Raw genomic sequence first — 20814 nt, 5'->3', positions numbered from 1 at the left:
TTTGCAAAACGTTTGATTATAAGTTTCGTCGTTTTCGAAAAGTTCACTGTCGATGTCCCAGTGAAGAGTGTCAATAGTTGTCCAACGAGACTGTACTGATTTAAGTAAATCTTCCAATTCCCACTTTTCATTTACTGTGGAGAGGTCGATGTAATGTAGAGTACGTGCGAAGGCCTTGAAGTTGCTCTGTTGCTTTCTCATCTTTTCTGACAACTTGGCAGCATCGACGCTTGGTTTTTCGGTGATATTGAAAATAGGTGCAATTGCGAAAGCAGAATTGATTGTAGCCTGGGTGGCCGACCTTTCTTGATCTACAGATTGATGGGTAGGGACGGCGCGGCTTTGAAGATCCGATGGCCCAGGTTGCTTTTCTTCATTTTTGGTTCTTTCTTCAGCCCAGTTGGGCATCTCTGACGAAGGGAGTGGTGAACGTTCTGTTGGTTTCGGTGAAATTGGTCTCGGTCTCGGTGATAAGGCAGCCTTTTGAACTGTATCCAAATGATCAAGCAATACAGACCGAGCTGATTCGTAGAAGGATTTGGTTTTGATGTATGTTTTTTCGGCAAAAGAAGCGCAGTCCTCGTTCTGGAATTCTAATAACCTTGCATGATTGCTTTGAAACTCTTGCCAGAACCCGTCGAGGCCGGCCAACTTGTTATTGATGTTAGACATAGTCCGACGGCTTGGACTATCTTTCTTGTAGTTCTCAAATAGCCTGTTCATATTGGCCATGAGCTGATTTTGATCACTGCAAATCGCTTCCATTTCCTTGTCTAAACTCATCTTTCCTTGTCTAAACACAATTAAATTAATCTCAATGGAACAAACGATAAGTAAATTACAGTCCGAACTACTCGAGTCGCAACAAGTAATTAAAAGTCTTAGTCAATCAATCAAACAACTTGAAGCAGAATTATTCAACTGTAAAACTTCACACTCACAAATATACTCCACGGAATCAAGCAAACAGCCGCCGGTGCGTCTACAGTCGTGTCCACACACGCAGGATATACTAATAGATGTACCATCATCGCCGTCAGTGACATCTACTTGTGAGGCACGAAAAGACACATCAAAGCCACCGAAATTGTGTATAATAAATGCAAACAATTCTAGTTTACTAAAAATTACCAACCGATATTTCAATAACTGTCTTCACTATCGCATGTCTGGCGGTGGAATTGAACAAATATTTAGTGAACTGGAGAAGAAATTACAGAATTTTACCTTGAATGACTTTTGTGTCATCTATGTCGGCGAAAAAGACTTTAATGTAACGTCTAATTATAATAAGCAAATTGTGTTTATTAGAGAGCAACTCCAAAAAGTACAGCATACAAATATTATAATATGTCTTCCAACTTTTAAACTTAATCATAAGTCAGCCCTATATAACAAAAGAGTAGAATATTTTAATTATCAATTGTATTTAGATAATACGCAATACGAATATGCTTATATTCTGGACTCAAACAAAAACCTATCGTACACAAACGAGATGTTTTTGCAAGGTCTAGGTATTGTTAATAATAAAGGGCTTAACATACTATTTAAGAATGTGTTAGACCTCATGAATATCATAAGCAATTCCAATGCATCATCATCATACTGCAATATAATGAATCAAATGTCTTCTACAGTTGTTACTACGCAACCCACACAGCATTCCTTTCGATGCAAACTCTTTTTTTAATATCATGCATCAAAATATTGCAGGTGCTCTCGGAAAACTAGATGTCATTGAGTTGTCATTGCAAAGTTTAGCTAATAATAATAATTACATAAGTGCGTTATGTCTCACTGAACATTTTATGCAATTAAACAATGAGTGTAATTTGATGCTAAATGGTTTCAAAATGGCAGCTTGCTATTGTCGTAAAAAAATGAGTAGAGGCGGGACGTGTATTTTACTCCGGGATAATATAGAATGCAACCCTTTACTTTGGATAAAAGACTTGTGTGTTGAAAAGGTATTTGAATGTTGTGGTGTTAACATACCATCGCATAACATTGCAATTATATGTATTTATCGAATACCAGGTGCAGACTTAGATTTGTTTTTTGAAAAACTTCACAAGTTATTATATACTCTCACAAAGTCACAAAAACATTCTAGACGTATAATTTTATGCGGTGACTACAATATAGATAATTTAAAAACAAATTCTATAAATACAGAATTTGAGAGAGTATTGCAAAATTATAATTTCAAATTACAAATTAATGAACCAACACGCGTCACAGGTACTTCTAGCACATGCATCGACAACATTGCTACTAATTTTAAAACTACAGTTAAATGTAATGTACTCAACTTGTGCCTCTCAGATCACAAAGCACAGACAATATCAGTCCCAGTAAAATGTCTAAATTATGTGAAATTCTGGTATGAATGGAAAAGGGATTTCAGCTCAGATCATCGTAAAAAGTTTCAGAATGCTGTACAAAGTTTATCATTTTCGGATATAATCTCTTGCAGTAATAATACTAACTTTGCTTTCAATGAATTTCATGACACAATTAGTCTATTTTTTAATCTGTGTTTTCCTTTAAAAAAAGTAAGAGTTAATGCTAACTGTAAGCCAAAGTGGATTACTGCCGGATTAAAGAAAGCTATAAGAACAAAGCGAAAGCTATATTTTAAATGCATACATTCATCAGAACAAATTCATAAAGAACATTATAAAAAATACTCAGCTTTGCTAAAAAAATGTATTAAAAAGTCTCATAGGTTACAGAACCATAACTACATATACAAGTCAGATAATATAGGGAAAGCTTCTTGGTCAATTATAAATAGTCACATAGGCAAGCGTCACTGATAGTATGACTTTCGAGGACCAAAAAATTACTAACGCACAAGAAATGGCAACTAAACTAAACCATCAATTCACTACGGTATCAGATTCAATAAATGGTAACAAAACTAAATATCAATATAAATTGCACAACCTGGACTCAACTATATACTTACACCCGACATGCCCGGCTGAGATTGCAAGAGTAATAATGACGTTAAAAAACTCCAAAGCAGCTGGCTATGACGAGCTACCCACGTCAATCATAAAAGAGAACTCCTCAGTGTTCGCTTTTGTTTTAAGTCACCTGATAAACTTGTCTATGGCTGAAGGCATCTTTCCTGATAAGCTTAAACTTACAATTATCAAACCTTTACTGAAAAAAGGAGATATAACCGATCCATTAAATTATAGACCCATAGCGCTAATACCAGTGATATCAAAAATCTTTGAAAAGATTATCCATAAGAGGATATCAGACTTTATGGAAAAATATAATATCTTATCCAAAGATCAATTTGGTTTCCGCAAAGATAAATCTACTACATTAGCTGTATTGGACTTCATGACAAATATTTTAAATTGTAGGAATAACAGAACACCTGTCACAGGCATTTTTATGGACATGTCAAAGGCTTTTGACAGGGTGAGCCATGACATTTTGCTAACAAAATTATATCATTATGGTATACGAGGGAACTGTTATGAATGGATAAGGACATACTTAAACCAACGTCTGCAATGTACGGAAATACCCAAATATGACGATACCACAAAAATGCTAATTAAATATAGATCGGATTATATTAATGTTACAACTGGTGTCCCTCAAGGCAGTGTTCTTGGACCATTGCTTTTTCTCGTTTACATTAACGACTTGCCAGACGTGCCCTCTCTTGCCAACCATAAAATGACGCTCTTTGCCGACGACTGTTCTATAGTGATACAGGGAAAGGACACTCAAAATTATGAAACAGTCATTAACAGAGTTTTTGAGGATGTAAATGTATGGTTAATTAATAATAATTTAAAGGTTAACCTCCTTAAGACAAAATTTATGGAATTTTATGCACCGCAAGGAAAACCAAAGAATATCAATATAAATTACGACGGTCATACAATAGAGGGTGTGTCATCAATTCGTTTCCTGGGTATTATTTTAGATTGCCACACAAACTGGAAAGAACACACCGAAATGCTCATTGACAAGTTGAACAGGTTTATATTTGCCCTGCGAAGGATCTCTCAAATATCGTCACAAAAAACTGCATTATTAGCCTTCAACGGGCACGTAATGTCCAATTTGCGTTATGGCATAGTACTTTGGGGTAACTGTAGCAATATGCAAAAGGTATTTCTGCTACAAAAGAAATGTATACGAGCTATATGTGGTGTGCATCAACTAGAACCCTGTCGACCCCTCTTCCACGAGTTAAAAGTGTTGACATTGCCATCATTATATATTTATGAGATTAGTCTCTTTGTCAAATTGAACATAAATTCATTCAAAAATAAGGCATCAACCACAATTTATCAATCTAGACACGGCTCTGATTTATGTTATCCCTATCTCTCTAAGACAGCTTTTTTTCAAATAACATACTATGCATGACAATTAAAATATTTAATCATCTACCCCTAGATATAAGGAACTCTGACATGCCCGAATTTAAATGTAAATTGTATAAATTTTGTTTAGAAAAATGTTTTTATAGAATAGACGAATATTTGGCATCTGTAAATGAATGAATAATATAATAATAATAGGATTTTAATAATAATATGAATTAACAGTAATCAGAATTTTAATATGAATAATTGAATTAATAATGTCTAATATGTGTAGACTAGGCTTGTACAACATACTTTTGTATATAAAGATTAGATTTAGTACCTAGTTTATAAGAATATTTTGCATGCTTCTTCAAGCAAAATGTACGCACATTATTAATTCTGTCCACCTATGGTTAACACTACATTTTCGCAAATAAATATATCTTTATCTTTATCTTTATCTTTGATTTATTGATATGTAGTAGAGTAGATTGATAATTTGATAGTGAGTATTAATCAAAATATTTGACAATACTGTGGCCATTGATGTATGATATTGATATTGATTACCTTGGTTAACTGATTAAAAATTGATGATAATTTGATAATAGCTGCAGCACTATAATGATGATTTTACAAGTTCGAGATTCCTCTTACTTGAATTGATAGTAGACGTCTTCTGTTGATCTTGATATCTTCGATGATGAACTGATTTTTCTATGACAATGAATATAGTCAGGCTTTGATGATTCACTACGCCTGTTTCATCCGCACGGTGAGACCCGCTTGTGGGAGGCCGATTGGACGAAATCACTGTCACAGTCACTGATGGCTTCGAAGGACCATTAAGATGTACGAGCCTTACACCTTAGATGATATGATTCTTGATGGTTGATTGTAGTCTTGATAGAAACACTGATTTTGATACAGTTATAAATTTATTGATAACCAAGGTATATTGAGTACTAGCTAGGAGCACGTAATAACGTAAACTAATGCATAAATCGATGTATGGCGTAATCGCAAATACAGCAATTAAAATAAAGTCATAATTATATTAATTTTAATGCTGACGCGAGAAATGTGCGATGCTTGCATTGTACAGAGACCTTATACATCTCTGAGATTTTGATTATATTTTTAAACTTAATTTGTAACCTTGATTGGCCCTTATTTGTAAACTTGATTTGTTCTTTAATGATTGACAACTAGAGACTTGTACATCTCTTGAAATGTGTAATTTAGCTGTTCATTTTCTGTATTTTTTTTTTGTATTATTTGACAAAGGTTTTTACTTTTAAATATTTTAATTTTATAAAATTTGACTCTTGGAGACGCTATACATCTCCATGGATTATTTGATTAAGTATAATATTTTTACTTGTAATATTTAGTCTTTTACAACTATTGAAGTATTATAGATTTCTTTTATCTTTGTATCTGTTTGCACTTTCTTTATGTATTGATTATAGTTAGTAATAATATGACATTTAGAGACTTTATACATCTCTAATTCTATATCAGTGTATAGCTACTTTGCTTATGATTAATATTTTTAGTTAATATTTCTATTAATTTCATTTGTTTAACTTTAATGAATACTCTGTAATGTTGACATGTAAAAGTGCCCCCGTGGCCTATTTGCTGAATAAATGATTTTGTATTTTGTATTTTGTATCAATTTGAACAATTTTGATTGAAAATTGAACTTGATTGTATTACGATGCTGTATAAATGCATTTATACAACAGGTAACAATACACTTAGCTATACGTAAAGGCCTTCTCACACCCACATCTACCACTACTACAATCTGTGGTGCACCGGCAAAATAATAACTTCAGTATTTCTTCCGGAGCAGCTGGTAAGCACTTTGATTTGCACATGAATCAGTAAGTTGCTTTCGTTCCGTGCCCATCCCCATTGCTCAGCATAAATATCGCATCCAAGTCAAGTTTGCACCTGGTGGTATGTGCGGAATGAGTGCTCCATCGCTTCTCCTTCAGTTGGTGCGAGGGACGAAATGTCTTGTTTTACTTTAGATACGGACTGGAGGAAGCGCTGATATCTGAACTCATACAGAGAGGTCTCGTGCTTTGCTCCATATACCATCTAAAAAAGCAAACACTTTCACTGTCTTTAATGTCAGCAGATGATGCAGAGGGATTCGAAAATACAGGGGTTTTCAAATAAAGTTTGCAGAAACCAACTTACTTCTCCGAAATGCTGCTGAGGTGGTGTCACATCCCGTGAAGGCATGTAGAAAGAGTACGTCCTTTAGGCCTATCTGTTGCATCTCCTGACTCGAATAATGGGCGGTAGAGAATTTGCCTCTGTTATAGGTTTAACTAACATAATGTCTTGGTCTGGCGGAGCCCATGCGGACCTACACTGAGGGAGCAGTTATGGAGCACTCATTCCGCATATACCACCAGGTTCAGGCTTGGCTTGGATGCGATATTTATGCTGAGCAATGGGGATGGGCACGGAACGAAAGCAACTTACTGATTCATGTGCAAATCAAAGTACTTACCAGCTGCTCCGGAAGAAATACTGAAGTTAATATTTTGCCGGTGCACCACAGATTGTAGTAGTGGTAGATGTGGGTGTGAGAAGGCCTTTATGTATAGCTAAGTGTATTGCTACCTGTTGTGTAAATTCATTTATACAGCATCGTATCGTAATACAATCAAATTCATTACATATTATTAGTTGTATCAGTATTCCACACTTTTTAGGGTTCCGTAGTCAACTAGGAACCCTTATAGTTTCGCCATGTCTGTCTGTCCGTCTGTCCGTCTGTCCGTCTGTCCGTCTGTCCGTCTGTCCGTCTGTCCGTCCGTCCGTCCGTCCGTCCGTCCGTCCGTCCGCGGATAATCTCAGTAACTGTAAGCACTAGAAAGCTAAAATTTGGTACCAATATGTGTATCAATCACGCCAACAAAGAGCAAAAATAAAAAATGGAAAAAATGTTTTATTAGGGTACCCCCCCTACATGTAAAGTGGGGGCTGATATTTTTTTTCATTCCAACCCCAACGTGTGATATATTGTTGGATAGGTATTTAAAAATGAATAAGGGATTACTAAGATCGTTTTTTGATAATATTGATATTTTCTTAAATAATCGCTCCTAAAGGAAAAAAAGTGCGTCCCCCCCCCCTCTTACTTTTGAAGCATATGTTTAAAAAATATGAAAAAAATCAAAAAAATAGAACTTTATAAAGACTTTCTAGGAAAATTATTTTGAACATGATAGGTCCAGTAGTTTTTGAGCAAAATACGGAAAACTACGGAACCCTACACTGAGCGTGGCCCGACACGCTCTTGGCCGGTTTTTTTACCTCCCTCCACTATGACTGCACGGGGTACAGTAGTGCATGTGACTTGTCTCAGTATACCTACACTGTTCGATATTAAAGAATATGTTAGTTTCATCAGTATACGTCACTTTATTTCCAAAACTAATGCGAATTTCAGCATGAATTTTCCGTGGAAGGTAAATGTACCTAGTAAAAAAAGCGTGTTACAAAACACGGAGAAACTAAAAAGCCAAAAATAATAAACCTTCGAATTCAGATTTCTTATCGGATTGCAATAATCTAAACATCCAAATTATAAACAAATCAATTATTTTTGTAGTCGGTACCAGACCTGTTCGTCGCCTTGCTATTTCCTGTTTGAAAATGAAAATGAAATGAAAATGAAATGAAATGAAATGAAAATGAAATATTTATTTTTCAAGTAGGCATATTACAATGCGCATATGAACGTCAAATAAAGCTACGCCGGCTCTAACCCTACGCCTCAGCCTCGAGAAGATTTCAGTCCCCCCTCAGTTGGGAGGGGGGTATCCACTATGGGACCGGCAAGAAACTCGGCGGGCAACTTCTTTTCAAAACATTACATCTTATAATTAACATGCATTAAATAACAACATACAATTTAACATGCAAAAGTATTCATCAAAGAATATGAACAGACTAGGTACTCTATGGAAATCAATTTCAATAAATTATATTATTGCTTAATAATACGTCGTTCTTCTTCAGAGAAAACATATCAAATTGTCATAGAAGAAAAAGATAATATGAATCTCAATATCATTAAATATGTAATTTACCTACACAACATAAAATATAAAATATTTGATGTGCTTTCTTATCTGAACTGTGTCCTCTATACATAATACAATTATTTTAATTGCTATTCGTTTTTTGTAGTTTCTGGTTCGGGCCATGCATGTTTGTCTGTCAAATAGTCCTCGACTCTGTAATAAGCCTTTAACATCAATGATTTTTTTAAGTAGTTCTTAAGAGCTGGGAGGGGTAATCTCAAAGCAGTGTCAGGTAACTTATTATAAAAATGAATGCATTGCCCAACAAATGACTTCTGTACTTTACGGACACGAAACTTCTTTATGGCAAGCTTATTTTTGTTTCTAGTGTTATAATTATGGATATCAGAATTCTTAGTGAAACAGTCTAAATTCTTAACAACATAAATTATACTATCATAAATGTATTGGGAAGCTACAGTTAAGATATTAATTTCTTTGAAGAGTTCTCTTACTGATTCACGTGTTCCTAAGTTGTAAATAGAACGAATGGCTCTCTTTTGTAATACAAAGATAGTCTGTATGTCAGCTGCTTTGCCCCAAACCAGAATACCGTATGACATTACACTGTGAAAATAACTATGATACACTAGGCGAGCTGTCTCAACATTAGTCAGTTGCCTGATTCTCCTAACGGCGTATGCGGCTGAACTTAATTTGCTTGCTAGTTTCTTTATATGAGGACTCCATTGTAGATTTTTGTCCAATGTTAAACCAAGAAACAGTGTTGTATCTACCATCTCTAAGCATTCATCATTCAAAAGTATTTTTGTATCGATTGGTTTAACATTCGGCAGAGAAAATCGAATACATTTGGTTTTCTTAGAATTAAGAAGTAAATTGTTGACAGTAAACCACTGCAGTACATCAGCTAACGTGCTATTAATTACATTGTAATCCGTAGATTTTCGGTCAACATTAAAAAGCAGTGATGTATCATCAGCAAAAAGTACTATTTCACAAAAGTTTTTCACTATACATGGCAAATCATTTATATAAACCAAAAACAGGAATGGACCTAAAATTGAGCCTTGTGGCACTCCTAATTGGACTACAGTCCCGCTAGAGCGAGTTTTGTTAACAACTACTGTTTGTGTTCTATTGCTAAGGTAAGAAGACATAAAGTTTAGGGCATTTATAGACAAACCATAGTGTTCTAATTTCAAAATGAGCGTTCCATTGCCCGGTTTGCCCTACCCAACCATACGCAGGCTGGTCCCGACTCCAAAAATAATTGATTTGTTTATAATTTGGATGTTTAGATTATTGCAATCCGATAAATCTGAATTCGAAGGTTTATTATTTTTGGCTTTTTAGTTTCTCCGTGTTTTGTAACACGCTTTTTTTGAAGGCGGTTTTATTTTTTGTTAAAAAGTTAATTTATTTGTTGATTTTTAGTGGTTCCTAGTGATATTATATGTATCAGTCCGATTATATGTACAGTAGTGAAAGAATTGTCCTTTAACTCCTAACCATTGAGGAGTTGACCTTCCATCATCAGCTCAGCCACATAAAATTATTACCATCAGGCGCAAATACTGGTGCACCTTTGAAAAATACACAAATAACATTACATGTGCCTATAACATTTGAAGAGTTCCCTCGATTTCTCCAAGATCCCATCATCAGACCACGACTTGGTGCCAATGGGACCATCTCGGGGTTATACCCGTTCGATCAAAAAAAAAATTTTGAAAATCGGTCTACGATTCTCGGAGATATCGAGTAACATACATAAAAAAAAAAAAAAAAAAAACATTCAGTCGAATTGAGAACCTCCTCCTTTTTTGAAGTCGGTTAAAAATTGAAAATTGTCACTTGTCTCAGTCTCAGTAAGTATACTTAGGAGGTATCGATATACTACTAACTGTCTTCTGGGCCAATTTTTTTTATGTGTAGCTAATTATAATTATTGTTACCTGTTATGTAAATGCATTTATACAGCATCGTAATGCAATCCAGTTCATTAAATACATATTTTACACGTTTATCACATACATAATATTTGTTGCTTCTTTTCGTTCACTGAAAAAATTGCTCAGTGACATATTTTTAAAAAGTCGTATAATTATTCAACGGTACGTGATAAATACATAAGCATATGTACACATATTATGAAAGGTGATTGAATGGTCTACAAGATTTCTGAAGAAAACTTTTGTCTAAGATAAATATTTTTCAAGATATGGAGCAATGTATGAAGTAAAAAGTAGGGGGGATGACGATTTTTTAAAAATTGACAGTTTTTAGGAGTTCATACCTAGACAACGGTTAAGAATAGAAAAAATGTTTCTAGACCAAAGTTATAGAGAATTTTATAAGCTTTCAAAGTGTAGTAAACCAAAATTTCGTATGACGCATAGTTTTTGAAATATGAGCAAAAAACCAAAAAATGGGACCTTTTTCATACCCCCCCTCTTCGAGCTCAGGTCCAAAGTCTGAGGACTTTTAGTATGTATGTCTCCTGACTATCCCTAACAACATCCCGTAGTGAAACTTTCTGCTTTCGGCCATTCCATCTAGAATCGTTCGTTGACCAAGCTACAGCATTAACCGGTCACTTGAGTTGGTAAACCCTAGGATTTACCGAACCAATGTCGGAAAAAAGCTCATAAGCTCGGTCACGGTAACATCTAGGTTTTACCGGTAAATCCTAGGTAGTTTCTACACTCTACAGGGGCAACTCACTTGACTTTTGGCACCGTCACAGTCATTGATTCTGAAAAACATAAACGAAGATAATTACTTACATAATTTGTTAATATGATATAACAGTTAATATGATATTCAACGTGAAACACTGTAGCAATAGTACCTACATATCTACATACATGTCCTACATAGGCACAGGAAGCCAATTATTACAACTCAGGGGTAGTGTCGTAGAACTAGCGGTATAATAAATTAAACAGGACAGGTTGTTGGGTGGTGTGTTGTGTTGTGTGAGGTGGGATTAGGTTGGTTGTAATACAGAGATGCATTATGGATAAAATAAGTTGGTTAAAATGTCATGTCATGTCACAACAGCAGGTCGATACCGTCCACAGCAGGATTACTTATTTAAACTTCGTGTGGCTCATGGGATCAGCACAAAATGATGAGTCACATTCCGTGAAGGACTCGAGTCCGTCGTCATTGGTTCATGTACGCGGAGGTGGTGCATGGCGCCACTCCAACTATCAAATCACATAACAGTCATTTCAAATTCATAATCATATCTTTATTTTAGTTTTTTTTGTAATACGACATAATTTTGAATAAAAAAAAAAATGAATTAATGATTGATAATACTTATTCTTATGATTTTTGACGATCCACAACGGATTTTTTCGATCCCGACCTGTTTGCTAGATATAATGTTCTCCGATTGGGAATAATGGGATGTCTAAAACAGTAATATCAGCCAATTAGTATGTATAACCTTGTTTATGACGTAGCAGCACTTCCGTGGCTGTGCCGGTCCTTCCCGCGTCCGCGTCCGCGCTCGCGCCCCCGTCCGCGTCCGCATCCAAGCCCGCGTCCAATCCCGCGTGCACGCCCGGGCCCGCGACCGCGACCGCCCCCGCCCCCGCCGACTGCTGCACCTCCCGCCGGTACGTGTTCACCACGCAGATGAAGTACAGCGTCACTGGATCATCACAAACGTGGCTTCATTTAATACGTTTCGTACGACTACCAGAGATGACACTGCTTCTGAGTTAATCTCAAGAGTTTTTGCTCCTGCTCTGTTTCAATTTCTTGAAATGTTATACGAAATTGTCAAATGATTTAAAGCGACAAGGTACAGAAATCATCACTTATTTATGCGTATCCAGCGTTGTGAGATGTGTAATTCAAATAATGAAGGAAGATATTCCATATTTAATATAAATAGAGTACTTACTTACGTATGTAATAGGTAAGTCCAATGAGCGGCATGAGCGCGACGCCGCGCATGCGCAGCGTGTGGAAGCCGATGATCATCACGAGCAGCGCCACGATCATCACGGCCGCGTACACCAGCGTGAACCAGATCCACACCCAGTACAGCACCATCCGCCTCTGCAACACGACATCTATCGGTGAGTACACCAGCGTGAACCAGATCCACACCCAGTACAGAATCATCCGCCTCTGCAACACGACAACTATCGGTGAGTACACCAGCGTGAACCAGATCCACACCCAGTACAGCACCATCCGCCTCTGCAACACGACATCTATCGGTGAGTACACCAGCGTGAACCAGATCCACACCCAGTACAGAATCATCCGCCTCTGCAACACGACAACTATCGGTGAGTACACCAGCGTGAACCAGATCCACACCCAGTACAGCACCATCCGCCTCTGCAACACGACATCTATCGGTGAGTACACCAGCGTGAACCAGATCCACACCCAGTACAGAATCATCCGCCTCTGCAACACGACAACTATCGGTGAGTACACCAGCGTGAACCAGATCCACACCCAGTACAGAATCATCCGCCTCTGCAACACGACAACTATCGGTGAGTACACCAGCGTGAACCAGATCCACACCCAGTACAGCACCATCCGCCTCTGCAACACGACATCTATCGGTGAGTACACCAGCGTGAACCAGATCCACACCCAGTACAGAATCATCCGCCTCTGCAACACGACAACTATCGGTGAGTACACCAGCGTGAACCAGATCCACACCCAGGACAGAATCACCCGCCTCTGCAACACGACAACTATCGGTGAGTGCACCAGCGAACTAGATCCACACCCAGTACAGCACCATCCGCGTCTGCAACTGTCGTATCTGCGGGAGGCACGCGGGAGGGGGGGGACACGCACCTGCAGCACGGCGGCCAGCAGCAGGCAGCTGACGACGCCGGCGGCGGCCGCCAGCACGTACAGCGCCACGAAGAACTCGCTGCGGAAGCGCCGCGCCGGCACCGCACACGCCGCCCAGTGCAGCTGCAACAGTACCAAGCCGTCATTCCCTCACCCTCTTAACCCCCCTACTCCCTCACACTGCTGACGGCAACTGTCAGCCACTCGTTATACTCACTTCACGTTTACCTAAACTCTAACTCATACATACATAAATGACTTGTTTAGCAAAAGGTCAAATAAGTCAAGTTTCATGTTTTTATCCCAACCCAAAGCATAATATTTAAGTGGCTATACTATACCTATTTACACATTTATTTAACTTTAACACGATTGCATGTTTTCAACTAGGTACGAGTTAGCTTGTAGAGCGTCTCTGCATGTAGCGCCACATCTCGGACACTGGCGATCAAATATATGAAAGAGGCGCGTTCCTACCATGTACCATGCTTGTATGAGAGATATGACGGTCGACTGTTCGCGTTTTTGACAAACGGTAACTGTGAGGTAACCGAGAGGGGGCGGGCGGCACTTTCAGTGGGGAGCTGAAGTGGCCATACTGTACGATAGTACTCTTTATCATACTGTGGTAGCGCACAGATATAGGAAAGAAGCTGAAGGCGCTTCTTTACAAAACTGCACCTGGAAGTAAAGGATGTGCAACACTCACCATGCCGACGACAGCGATGACGACGGTGGAGGTGCGCAGGTCGAGGCCGGCGAAGGCCGAGCAGTACATGCCGAGCGCCGTTTATAGATACACTTTATTTCATTTCCGACTCCAATCCCAATCTAGACATTAACTGCTAATTTCATTTATGATCGACCGAAATGGGATCGACACCCATTGTTCACAATGCAAAGGTCAATTTTGTATCAATCCTATTTTTTATACTATAATTTTAGCAGCAGAGCCAAAACCAATTGTAATCAGTTTTGTTATGACAGGCTGAAGTATGCCAGAAGCTATGTACCAAAAGTTTTTTCTAAACGTAGGCAAGGAGGGTCTAAGTGGAATTAATTGCCTATGCTCCAACACAGAACGCACAGAGCGAATAGCTAATAAAGCTAATAGGAGTCGTTCGGTATTGAAACTTAAACAAAACAGGAAGGTAAAGACTGACCAGCCCCTCTAGCACAACTTGCCTTGTCGCGCGCGAGTCCATACTTGAAGTCGCGCTTGATGTATGAACTCGCGAGCAATCCCTGGTTCAAATCCTGATGAGAGCTTTTTTGTTTTTTTTCTACAGATATTTTTTCCTACGTTATTTTATTTTTTTAATATCCAAAAATATTTTATTACAACTTTTCGAAATTTCATTCGCAAATCTTATTTATACAACTGATTGGATTTTGGCCATTTTCTATAATCTTATACTTTTAAACGAGCAATTCTTGTATATTTATTTATTTATTTGTTTATTTATTTATTTATTCATACATACCGACGATCTCGGAAACCGCTCTAACGATTTCGCTGAAATTTGTTATGTGGGGGTTTTCGGAGGTGAAAAATCGATCTAGCTTATCCTTAGGTCCCGGAAAACGCGAATTTTCGAGTTTTCATGCGTTTTTTTTCGCGCGCCATCTCGTGTGCAGTAGTTGTATTGTTAAGACAGAATTATTTCGGTCGATGTAAGTACTATTTATTATAAAGACTAGATGGCGACACAGATCAAGGCGTCGTATACGAAACAACAAACATTAAGTAGCTTATAATTCGCGGGCGAGGTGTTATAATTTTTTCAAGTCATTTCATATTAATGAAAAGAATACTTAACACAAATAGAAAAATTTACTATTTGAGCTTTTGTGGTGTAACGCGCGCCATCTCGTGTGGAGTAGTTGTGTTGTTAAGAAAGAATTCTTTCGGTCGATGTAAGTACTATTTATGATAAAACTAGATGGCGACACAGGTCAAGGATACAAAATAACAAACTTGGACTAACTTATGAATTTTATGATTCGCGGGTGACAACACTTACGTATTAATTAAGTGTTTTAATTATTATTACGAATTTTAAGCTTCTTCTATTATCTCAGTACTATTTTATAACTCAATACTTCAAACAGATGTGCTATTACATTCTAGAATTATCCGGAAATAATAGGCACATACCGCCATCTCTATTTGAGCTTTCGTGGCAAAACGCGCGCCATCTCGTGTGGAGTAGTTGAGTTGTTAAGACAGAATTCTTTCGCTCGATTTAAGTACTATTTATGATAAAACTAGATGGCGACACAGGTCAAGGATACGAAACAACAAACATTGACTAACTTATGAATCTTATGATTCGCGGCCCGGGTGACAAAAGTTACGTATTCATTAAGTGTTTTAATTATTATTACGAATTTTAAGCTTCTTCCGTTATCTCAGTACTATTTATAAGGTAGTGGTAGGTCTGTCATGTAAAAAACACAAGAAATAAAATAGAACACCGAGCGAAGCTCGGTCGCCCAGGTACTTAATATTAATTAATTTAAAAAATAATACCTTAAATTTGTAGAGGTTAACAATGTTGATAACTATTCCAAATTTCATACCGATAGCATAAGTAGTTCTCAAAATATTTATTATAGTAATGTGACAGACGGACAGACAGACAGACAGACGGACTTCAAATCAAGAGTGAACAGGCATCTTCTGAGCGAGCTCAGTCCATCGTAGGCCACGTCTTTGCCTTTGGCTAGTCTGTGGCCAAGAGTAAGCCCATTTATAATTTAAAAAAAATGCTAACCTAACCACAACTGCCACAAAAGGAAGTATCGAAGGAAACTGACGACGACGGACACGCACGCCGTCAGCGTGAAGGATTTTATAGACGATAGAAATGCCTTTAAGGTGATAGCTTGTCGATAGATGAATGAAGTTGTATATATATTTTCATTTCTGCATTGTGTTCAATTGACGTATGGGGACATCATATTCTCGTCTGATTATATTGTTTTTATTTAAGTTTAGTTGTGGACACTTGGAGACCTTATACATCTCCAAGATTATGTGTTTAATGTTTATCTTATTTTAATTTTATTGTATAAATCTGCATTTTAAATGATTCTGACACTTTAAGAGTCCTTTACATCCCTAAGTCAATTTATGATAGCAGCATCCTTTGTAACATACGAGCACAGAATATGGTGTCTTACAGCTATGTTTTATTATTTGAATATTTAATTTAGCCTGGCAGCGTGAACATGTCATGCACACTTAAGTCTTTGCTGCGGTGGCGTCGTTGATCGGGTCGCCACCTTCCCGAATAAAGGTTGAGGGAGGCGATGGCTGAGATACGCGTCATACTCGTGAACGGGTGCCGTCTGTGAAGACCGGTCTGTTTAAGCTTACTGCAGGGGCTATTATAACTAAGTAACTTTAATTCTGATTTATATTAAATTAGGACACTTTGTTCGGTTGTCGTTTGTTTCCTTTCTTTTAGTGAATATTTTAAATATATGATTTTGACTCATTGAGACCATATACATCTCTAAGGAGAATTAGCTTAAGTAGATAAACATTTTATCTTTACTTGTGACATTTAGAGTCATTTGCACCTCTAAAGTAATTTTAGACTTTTTTTTTGTATTTGTACTTTTTTATTTAGCGTAGTTCTTGGTTGTAATTCGACATTTAGAGACTTTCTACATCTCTAATTAATTGTAGTAGAGTTATACTTTAGTTAGAACTTAGAATTAGTATAGTATCAATTGTAATTTCAATTCAATTTTCTAAATATCTACATGTGACGTGTAAAAGTGCCCCTGTAAATTATTTGATTTTATTTTATTTTGATCAGCTCAGGCTGGCGGACGCCGGAGGCCCTCGAGTGCTGACGACGCCTTTAAGGGTTCCAGCCATTCAAAGGGTTGTGACAATACCGGTGTATGGAATGAAAAGCACACTTCATGCGCATGAGTTTATTTTATTAGAAGCCAGTAAACATTACAATAAAACGCTACACTCTATTAGACGAAGTACAAAATATCTTAACTAAATTATCATATAACAACTCTTAAAATCTCATATAAAATATCATTCGAAATGCGACATAATTACATACGTCGCTGTTAATAAACAATATTAGACTTTGCTATTTAGAACCTTACTCGAGAATCAGGGATAGTTAAATACGTGTACTTCGTACGCGGCCGCAGCGAGGACGCCGCCGCGTCGCCGGGCGGGAAACATTCGTACATACATCGACTCGTATCGGAATAGGCTTCAACTTACGAAGCTGTTCCTCGCTAGCGTCTTCACTGCAGTCACGCGAGTTAAGCTAACCACTTAAGGAGACAGTTTCATATAATATAATTCTCAGAGAACCACAGCAATTCGTAACAATTAATAAAATATAAAGCTGCCTGTCAACACAGGAGGGACAACAGAAACGAGACAACTACGCCTACGCACTAAATTAACAATTGAAGGCAACCCACTTCCATGGATTCAAACCAATTGTATCTTTATAACAATTATAACATTTTTAAAGTTTTCATTTTAAAAGAACATATTAAAAAAAATATATAAAAAGTTTTTAAAACAATGTCTAGTATAAAATAGTACATTACGATACAAGTGCGTAAAAAAAGAAGTGTTTTAAATCGACACGAGTTTCGAATTTCCTTTTTGCACGTGTATCGTACGACGTTTTTCAGTACAGATGAGCCTCCAAAGTTTCGACCTAGCATATAATGAACCACATCTCGCACTAGTGCGTAAAAAAACACCATCTGTACTGAAATAGTACATTTCGTTATAAGTGCGAGAAGTATGTCATTACTTCACGAGTCCCGAGACATTTTGCCACGAGCGGCACGCGAGTGGCAAATCTGTGAGTGAAGCGAGTGAAGAATGACATCCTCGCACGTGTGACGAACGACGTTTTTTAATACAGTTGCGAAAAACACTACTACAACGAAATAAATTAACTTTTTAACAAAAAAATAAAACCGCCTTCAAAAAAAGCGTGTTACAAAACACGGAGAAACTAAAAAGCCAAAAATAATAAACCTTCGAATTCAGATTTCTTATCGGATTGCAATTATCTAAACACCCAAATTATAAACAAATCAATTATTTTTGTAGTCGGTACCAGACCTGTTCGTCGCCTTGCTATTTCCTGTTTGCCCCATCCAACCATACGCAGGCTGGCCCCGACTCCAAAAATAATTGATTTGTTTATAATTTGGGTGTTTAGATAATTGCAATCCGATAAGAAATCTGAATTCGAAGGTTTATTATTTTTGGCTTTTTAGTTTCTCCGTGTTTTGTAACACGCTTTTTTTGAAGGCGGTTTTATTTTTTTGTTAAAAAGTTAATTTATTTGTTCATTTTTAGTGGTTCCTAGTGATATTATATGTATCAGTCCGAATATAAGTACAGTAGTGAAAGAATTGTCCTTTAACTCCTAACCGTTGAGGAGTTGACCTTCCATCATCAGCTCAGCCACATAAAATTATTACCACCAGGCGCAAATACTGGTGTACCTTTGAAAAATACACAAAAAACATTACATGTGCCTATAACATTTGAAGGGTTCCCTCGATTTCTCCAAGATCCCATCATCAGACCCCGACTTGGTGCCAATGGGACCATCTCGGGGTTATACCCGTTCGATCAAAAAAAAAATTTTGAAAATCGGTCCACGATTCTCGGAGATATCGAGTAACATACATACAAAAAAAAAATAAAAAAAAAAAAAAAAAAAATTCAGTCGAATTGAGAACCTCCTCCTTTTTTGAAGTCGGTTAATAAAACAATCCGAACTCTCAATTTTCGCATTGACATTGACGCAGTATATTTGAAAATTCAAAGGCGTATTTTTGAAGCTTTTAAACTTGCGGGCATATTTTGGATTTTGCTATTAATCCAACACAATTTATTTCATTGGGTACCATAAAAACATAAACATTTACGATTTGGGACGATTGTTTAATGTATACTAATATTTTAATTCAATCGACCCATTTATGCCTCGATATATTGCAAATAACATTAAATAATTATGACAAATCGCGTAACATATTAAGGTTTTTGAACGTGCTTGCATTAAGAGACAACTCTTTTGACAGAAGACGCGTTTCGTTCCATTCTGTTTACACGACTCATTGTGACCTATTTTTTATAAATTATGTATAATATGACTAAAAGTAAACAATTACATAGGAAATATCAATGTTTTAAATATTAATGCCTTAATAGTATGTTTATAGTTTTATTCCGTCTTAGTAAACTAGACTAATATTAAAACAACTCGGTGAGTAGTCGTAAAATGGAACGTATACTTTTTACGCACTAGTGCGTAAAAACCAACTTCTCGCACGCTAAACAGCCAAAAAACGGGCACTTTTTGAGCAACTGTATTAAAAATATCATTTAGTTATGTTATACTTTTTTTTGGAAGTCGGTCGAGTCGAGACGTGGTACATGCAGCTTGTAGGTTGATACATCAAATACAAATCATTTCGAAAGTGGGAAACTACACGATCGTCACACAAAGTCGGCCGCACATAATAAAATAAAAAGGCACTAGCGAACGGCCGCTAAATAAAATATGGCACTCGTTAACGACTATCAGATTATGCACTCGTTGTCGTCGCGTCACGCGTCACTTGTCACTTGTCAGGCGGACAGGCTCAGGAAGTAGAACGCCAGCAGCGCCAGCGAGTAGAAGAGCGTGCTCAGCCCCAGCAGGAAGCGGATGGCGGCTCGCGGGCTCCCGCGCCGCGCCGGCGAGCGCGACCCGCGCCGCGAGCGCGCCAGCAGCGGCCTCGTCACCGCCGCCGCCGCCGCGCCGTTGTTGTAGCGCTCGGTGTTCAGCACCTTGCGCTCCAACCGCTCCAGCTTCTTGCGCTCGTCCGCCGCGCTCGCCTCCGCCAGGTTCGCCGCGCTGTAGCGCTCCGCCGCCTTGTCGAACGCGCCGCCCCCGCCCGCCTCCTCGTACACGCGCGCCTCCTCCGCGTCCTCCAGCGCGAACTGCGGCCGCGGCGCCGACTCGGGCGAGCGGAACGAGCGCAGCGACAGCGAGCGCCGCAGCCGCACCGGCGCGCCGCTCGTCTCCGGCGCCCGCCGCGGCGCCGGCGCCACGCCCAGCCGCGACTGCCGGTACTCGAGCGGCAACACTCGCGCCGGGTACCCGTCCGCCTCGCGCCACGCGCCCGCCGCGTCCCCGTCGACGACGAACACGCGCGGGAGGTCGCGCCGCGCCCGCCGCATGGGCGCGTAGCGCGGCGGCCTCGGCTCCCGCGGCGGCGGCACGCCCGCCAGCAGCCCGCGCGCCGGCGGCGACGGGCGCGCGCGCAGCGGCACGAAGTGCGGCGGGCGGCCGCTCGGCGACACCCAGCGCGCGCCCGACGCCGCCGGCGCGGCGCGCAGCGGCAGCCCGTAGCGGAAGTAGCGGTCGCTGTAGGCGACGGTGGCGAGCGCGCCGCGCGACCCCGTCAGCAGGTTGTAGATGGCGCCGGCGACACTGGTAGTGCGCGGGCGCGGGCGGCGGCGCCGGCGC

At 38.9% G+C, this 20814-nt stretch overlaps 1 protein-coding gene across 1 annotated transcript; it reads right to left on the bottom strand.

The window, feature by feature from the left end:
- Positions 1-19557: 19557 nt before the first annotated feature.
- On the bottom strand, positions 19558-20810 carry LOC125226046. The gene is made up of 2 exons (XM_048129875.1): positions 20684-20810; positions 19558-20590 (listed from the first exon to the last, which is right to left on the bottom strand). Exon 2 carries the CDS (start codon positions 20523-20525, stop codon positions 19932-19934), a length of 594 nt encoding a protein of 197 aa, XP_047985832.1. The 5' UTR covers positions 20526-20590; positions 20684-20810; the 3' UTR covers positions 19558-19931.
- Between the last annotated feature and the right edge of the window lie 4 nt (positions 20811-20814).

This window comes from Leguminivora glycinivorella, chromosome 5 (assembly GCF_023078275.1).
Source record: "Leguminivora glycinivorella isolate SPB_JAAS2020 chromosome 5, LegGlyc_1.1, whole genome shotgun sequence".
Lineage (NCBI taxonomy): Eukaryota > Metazoa > Arthropoda > Insecta > Lepidoptera > Tortricidae > Leguminivora > Leguminivora glycinivorella.
The sequence above is the reverse complement of the archived record's forward strand: the minus strand, read 5'-3'. Positions and strand labels throughout refer to the sequence as shown.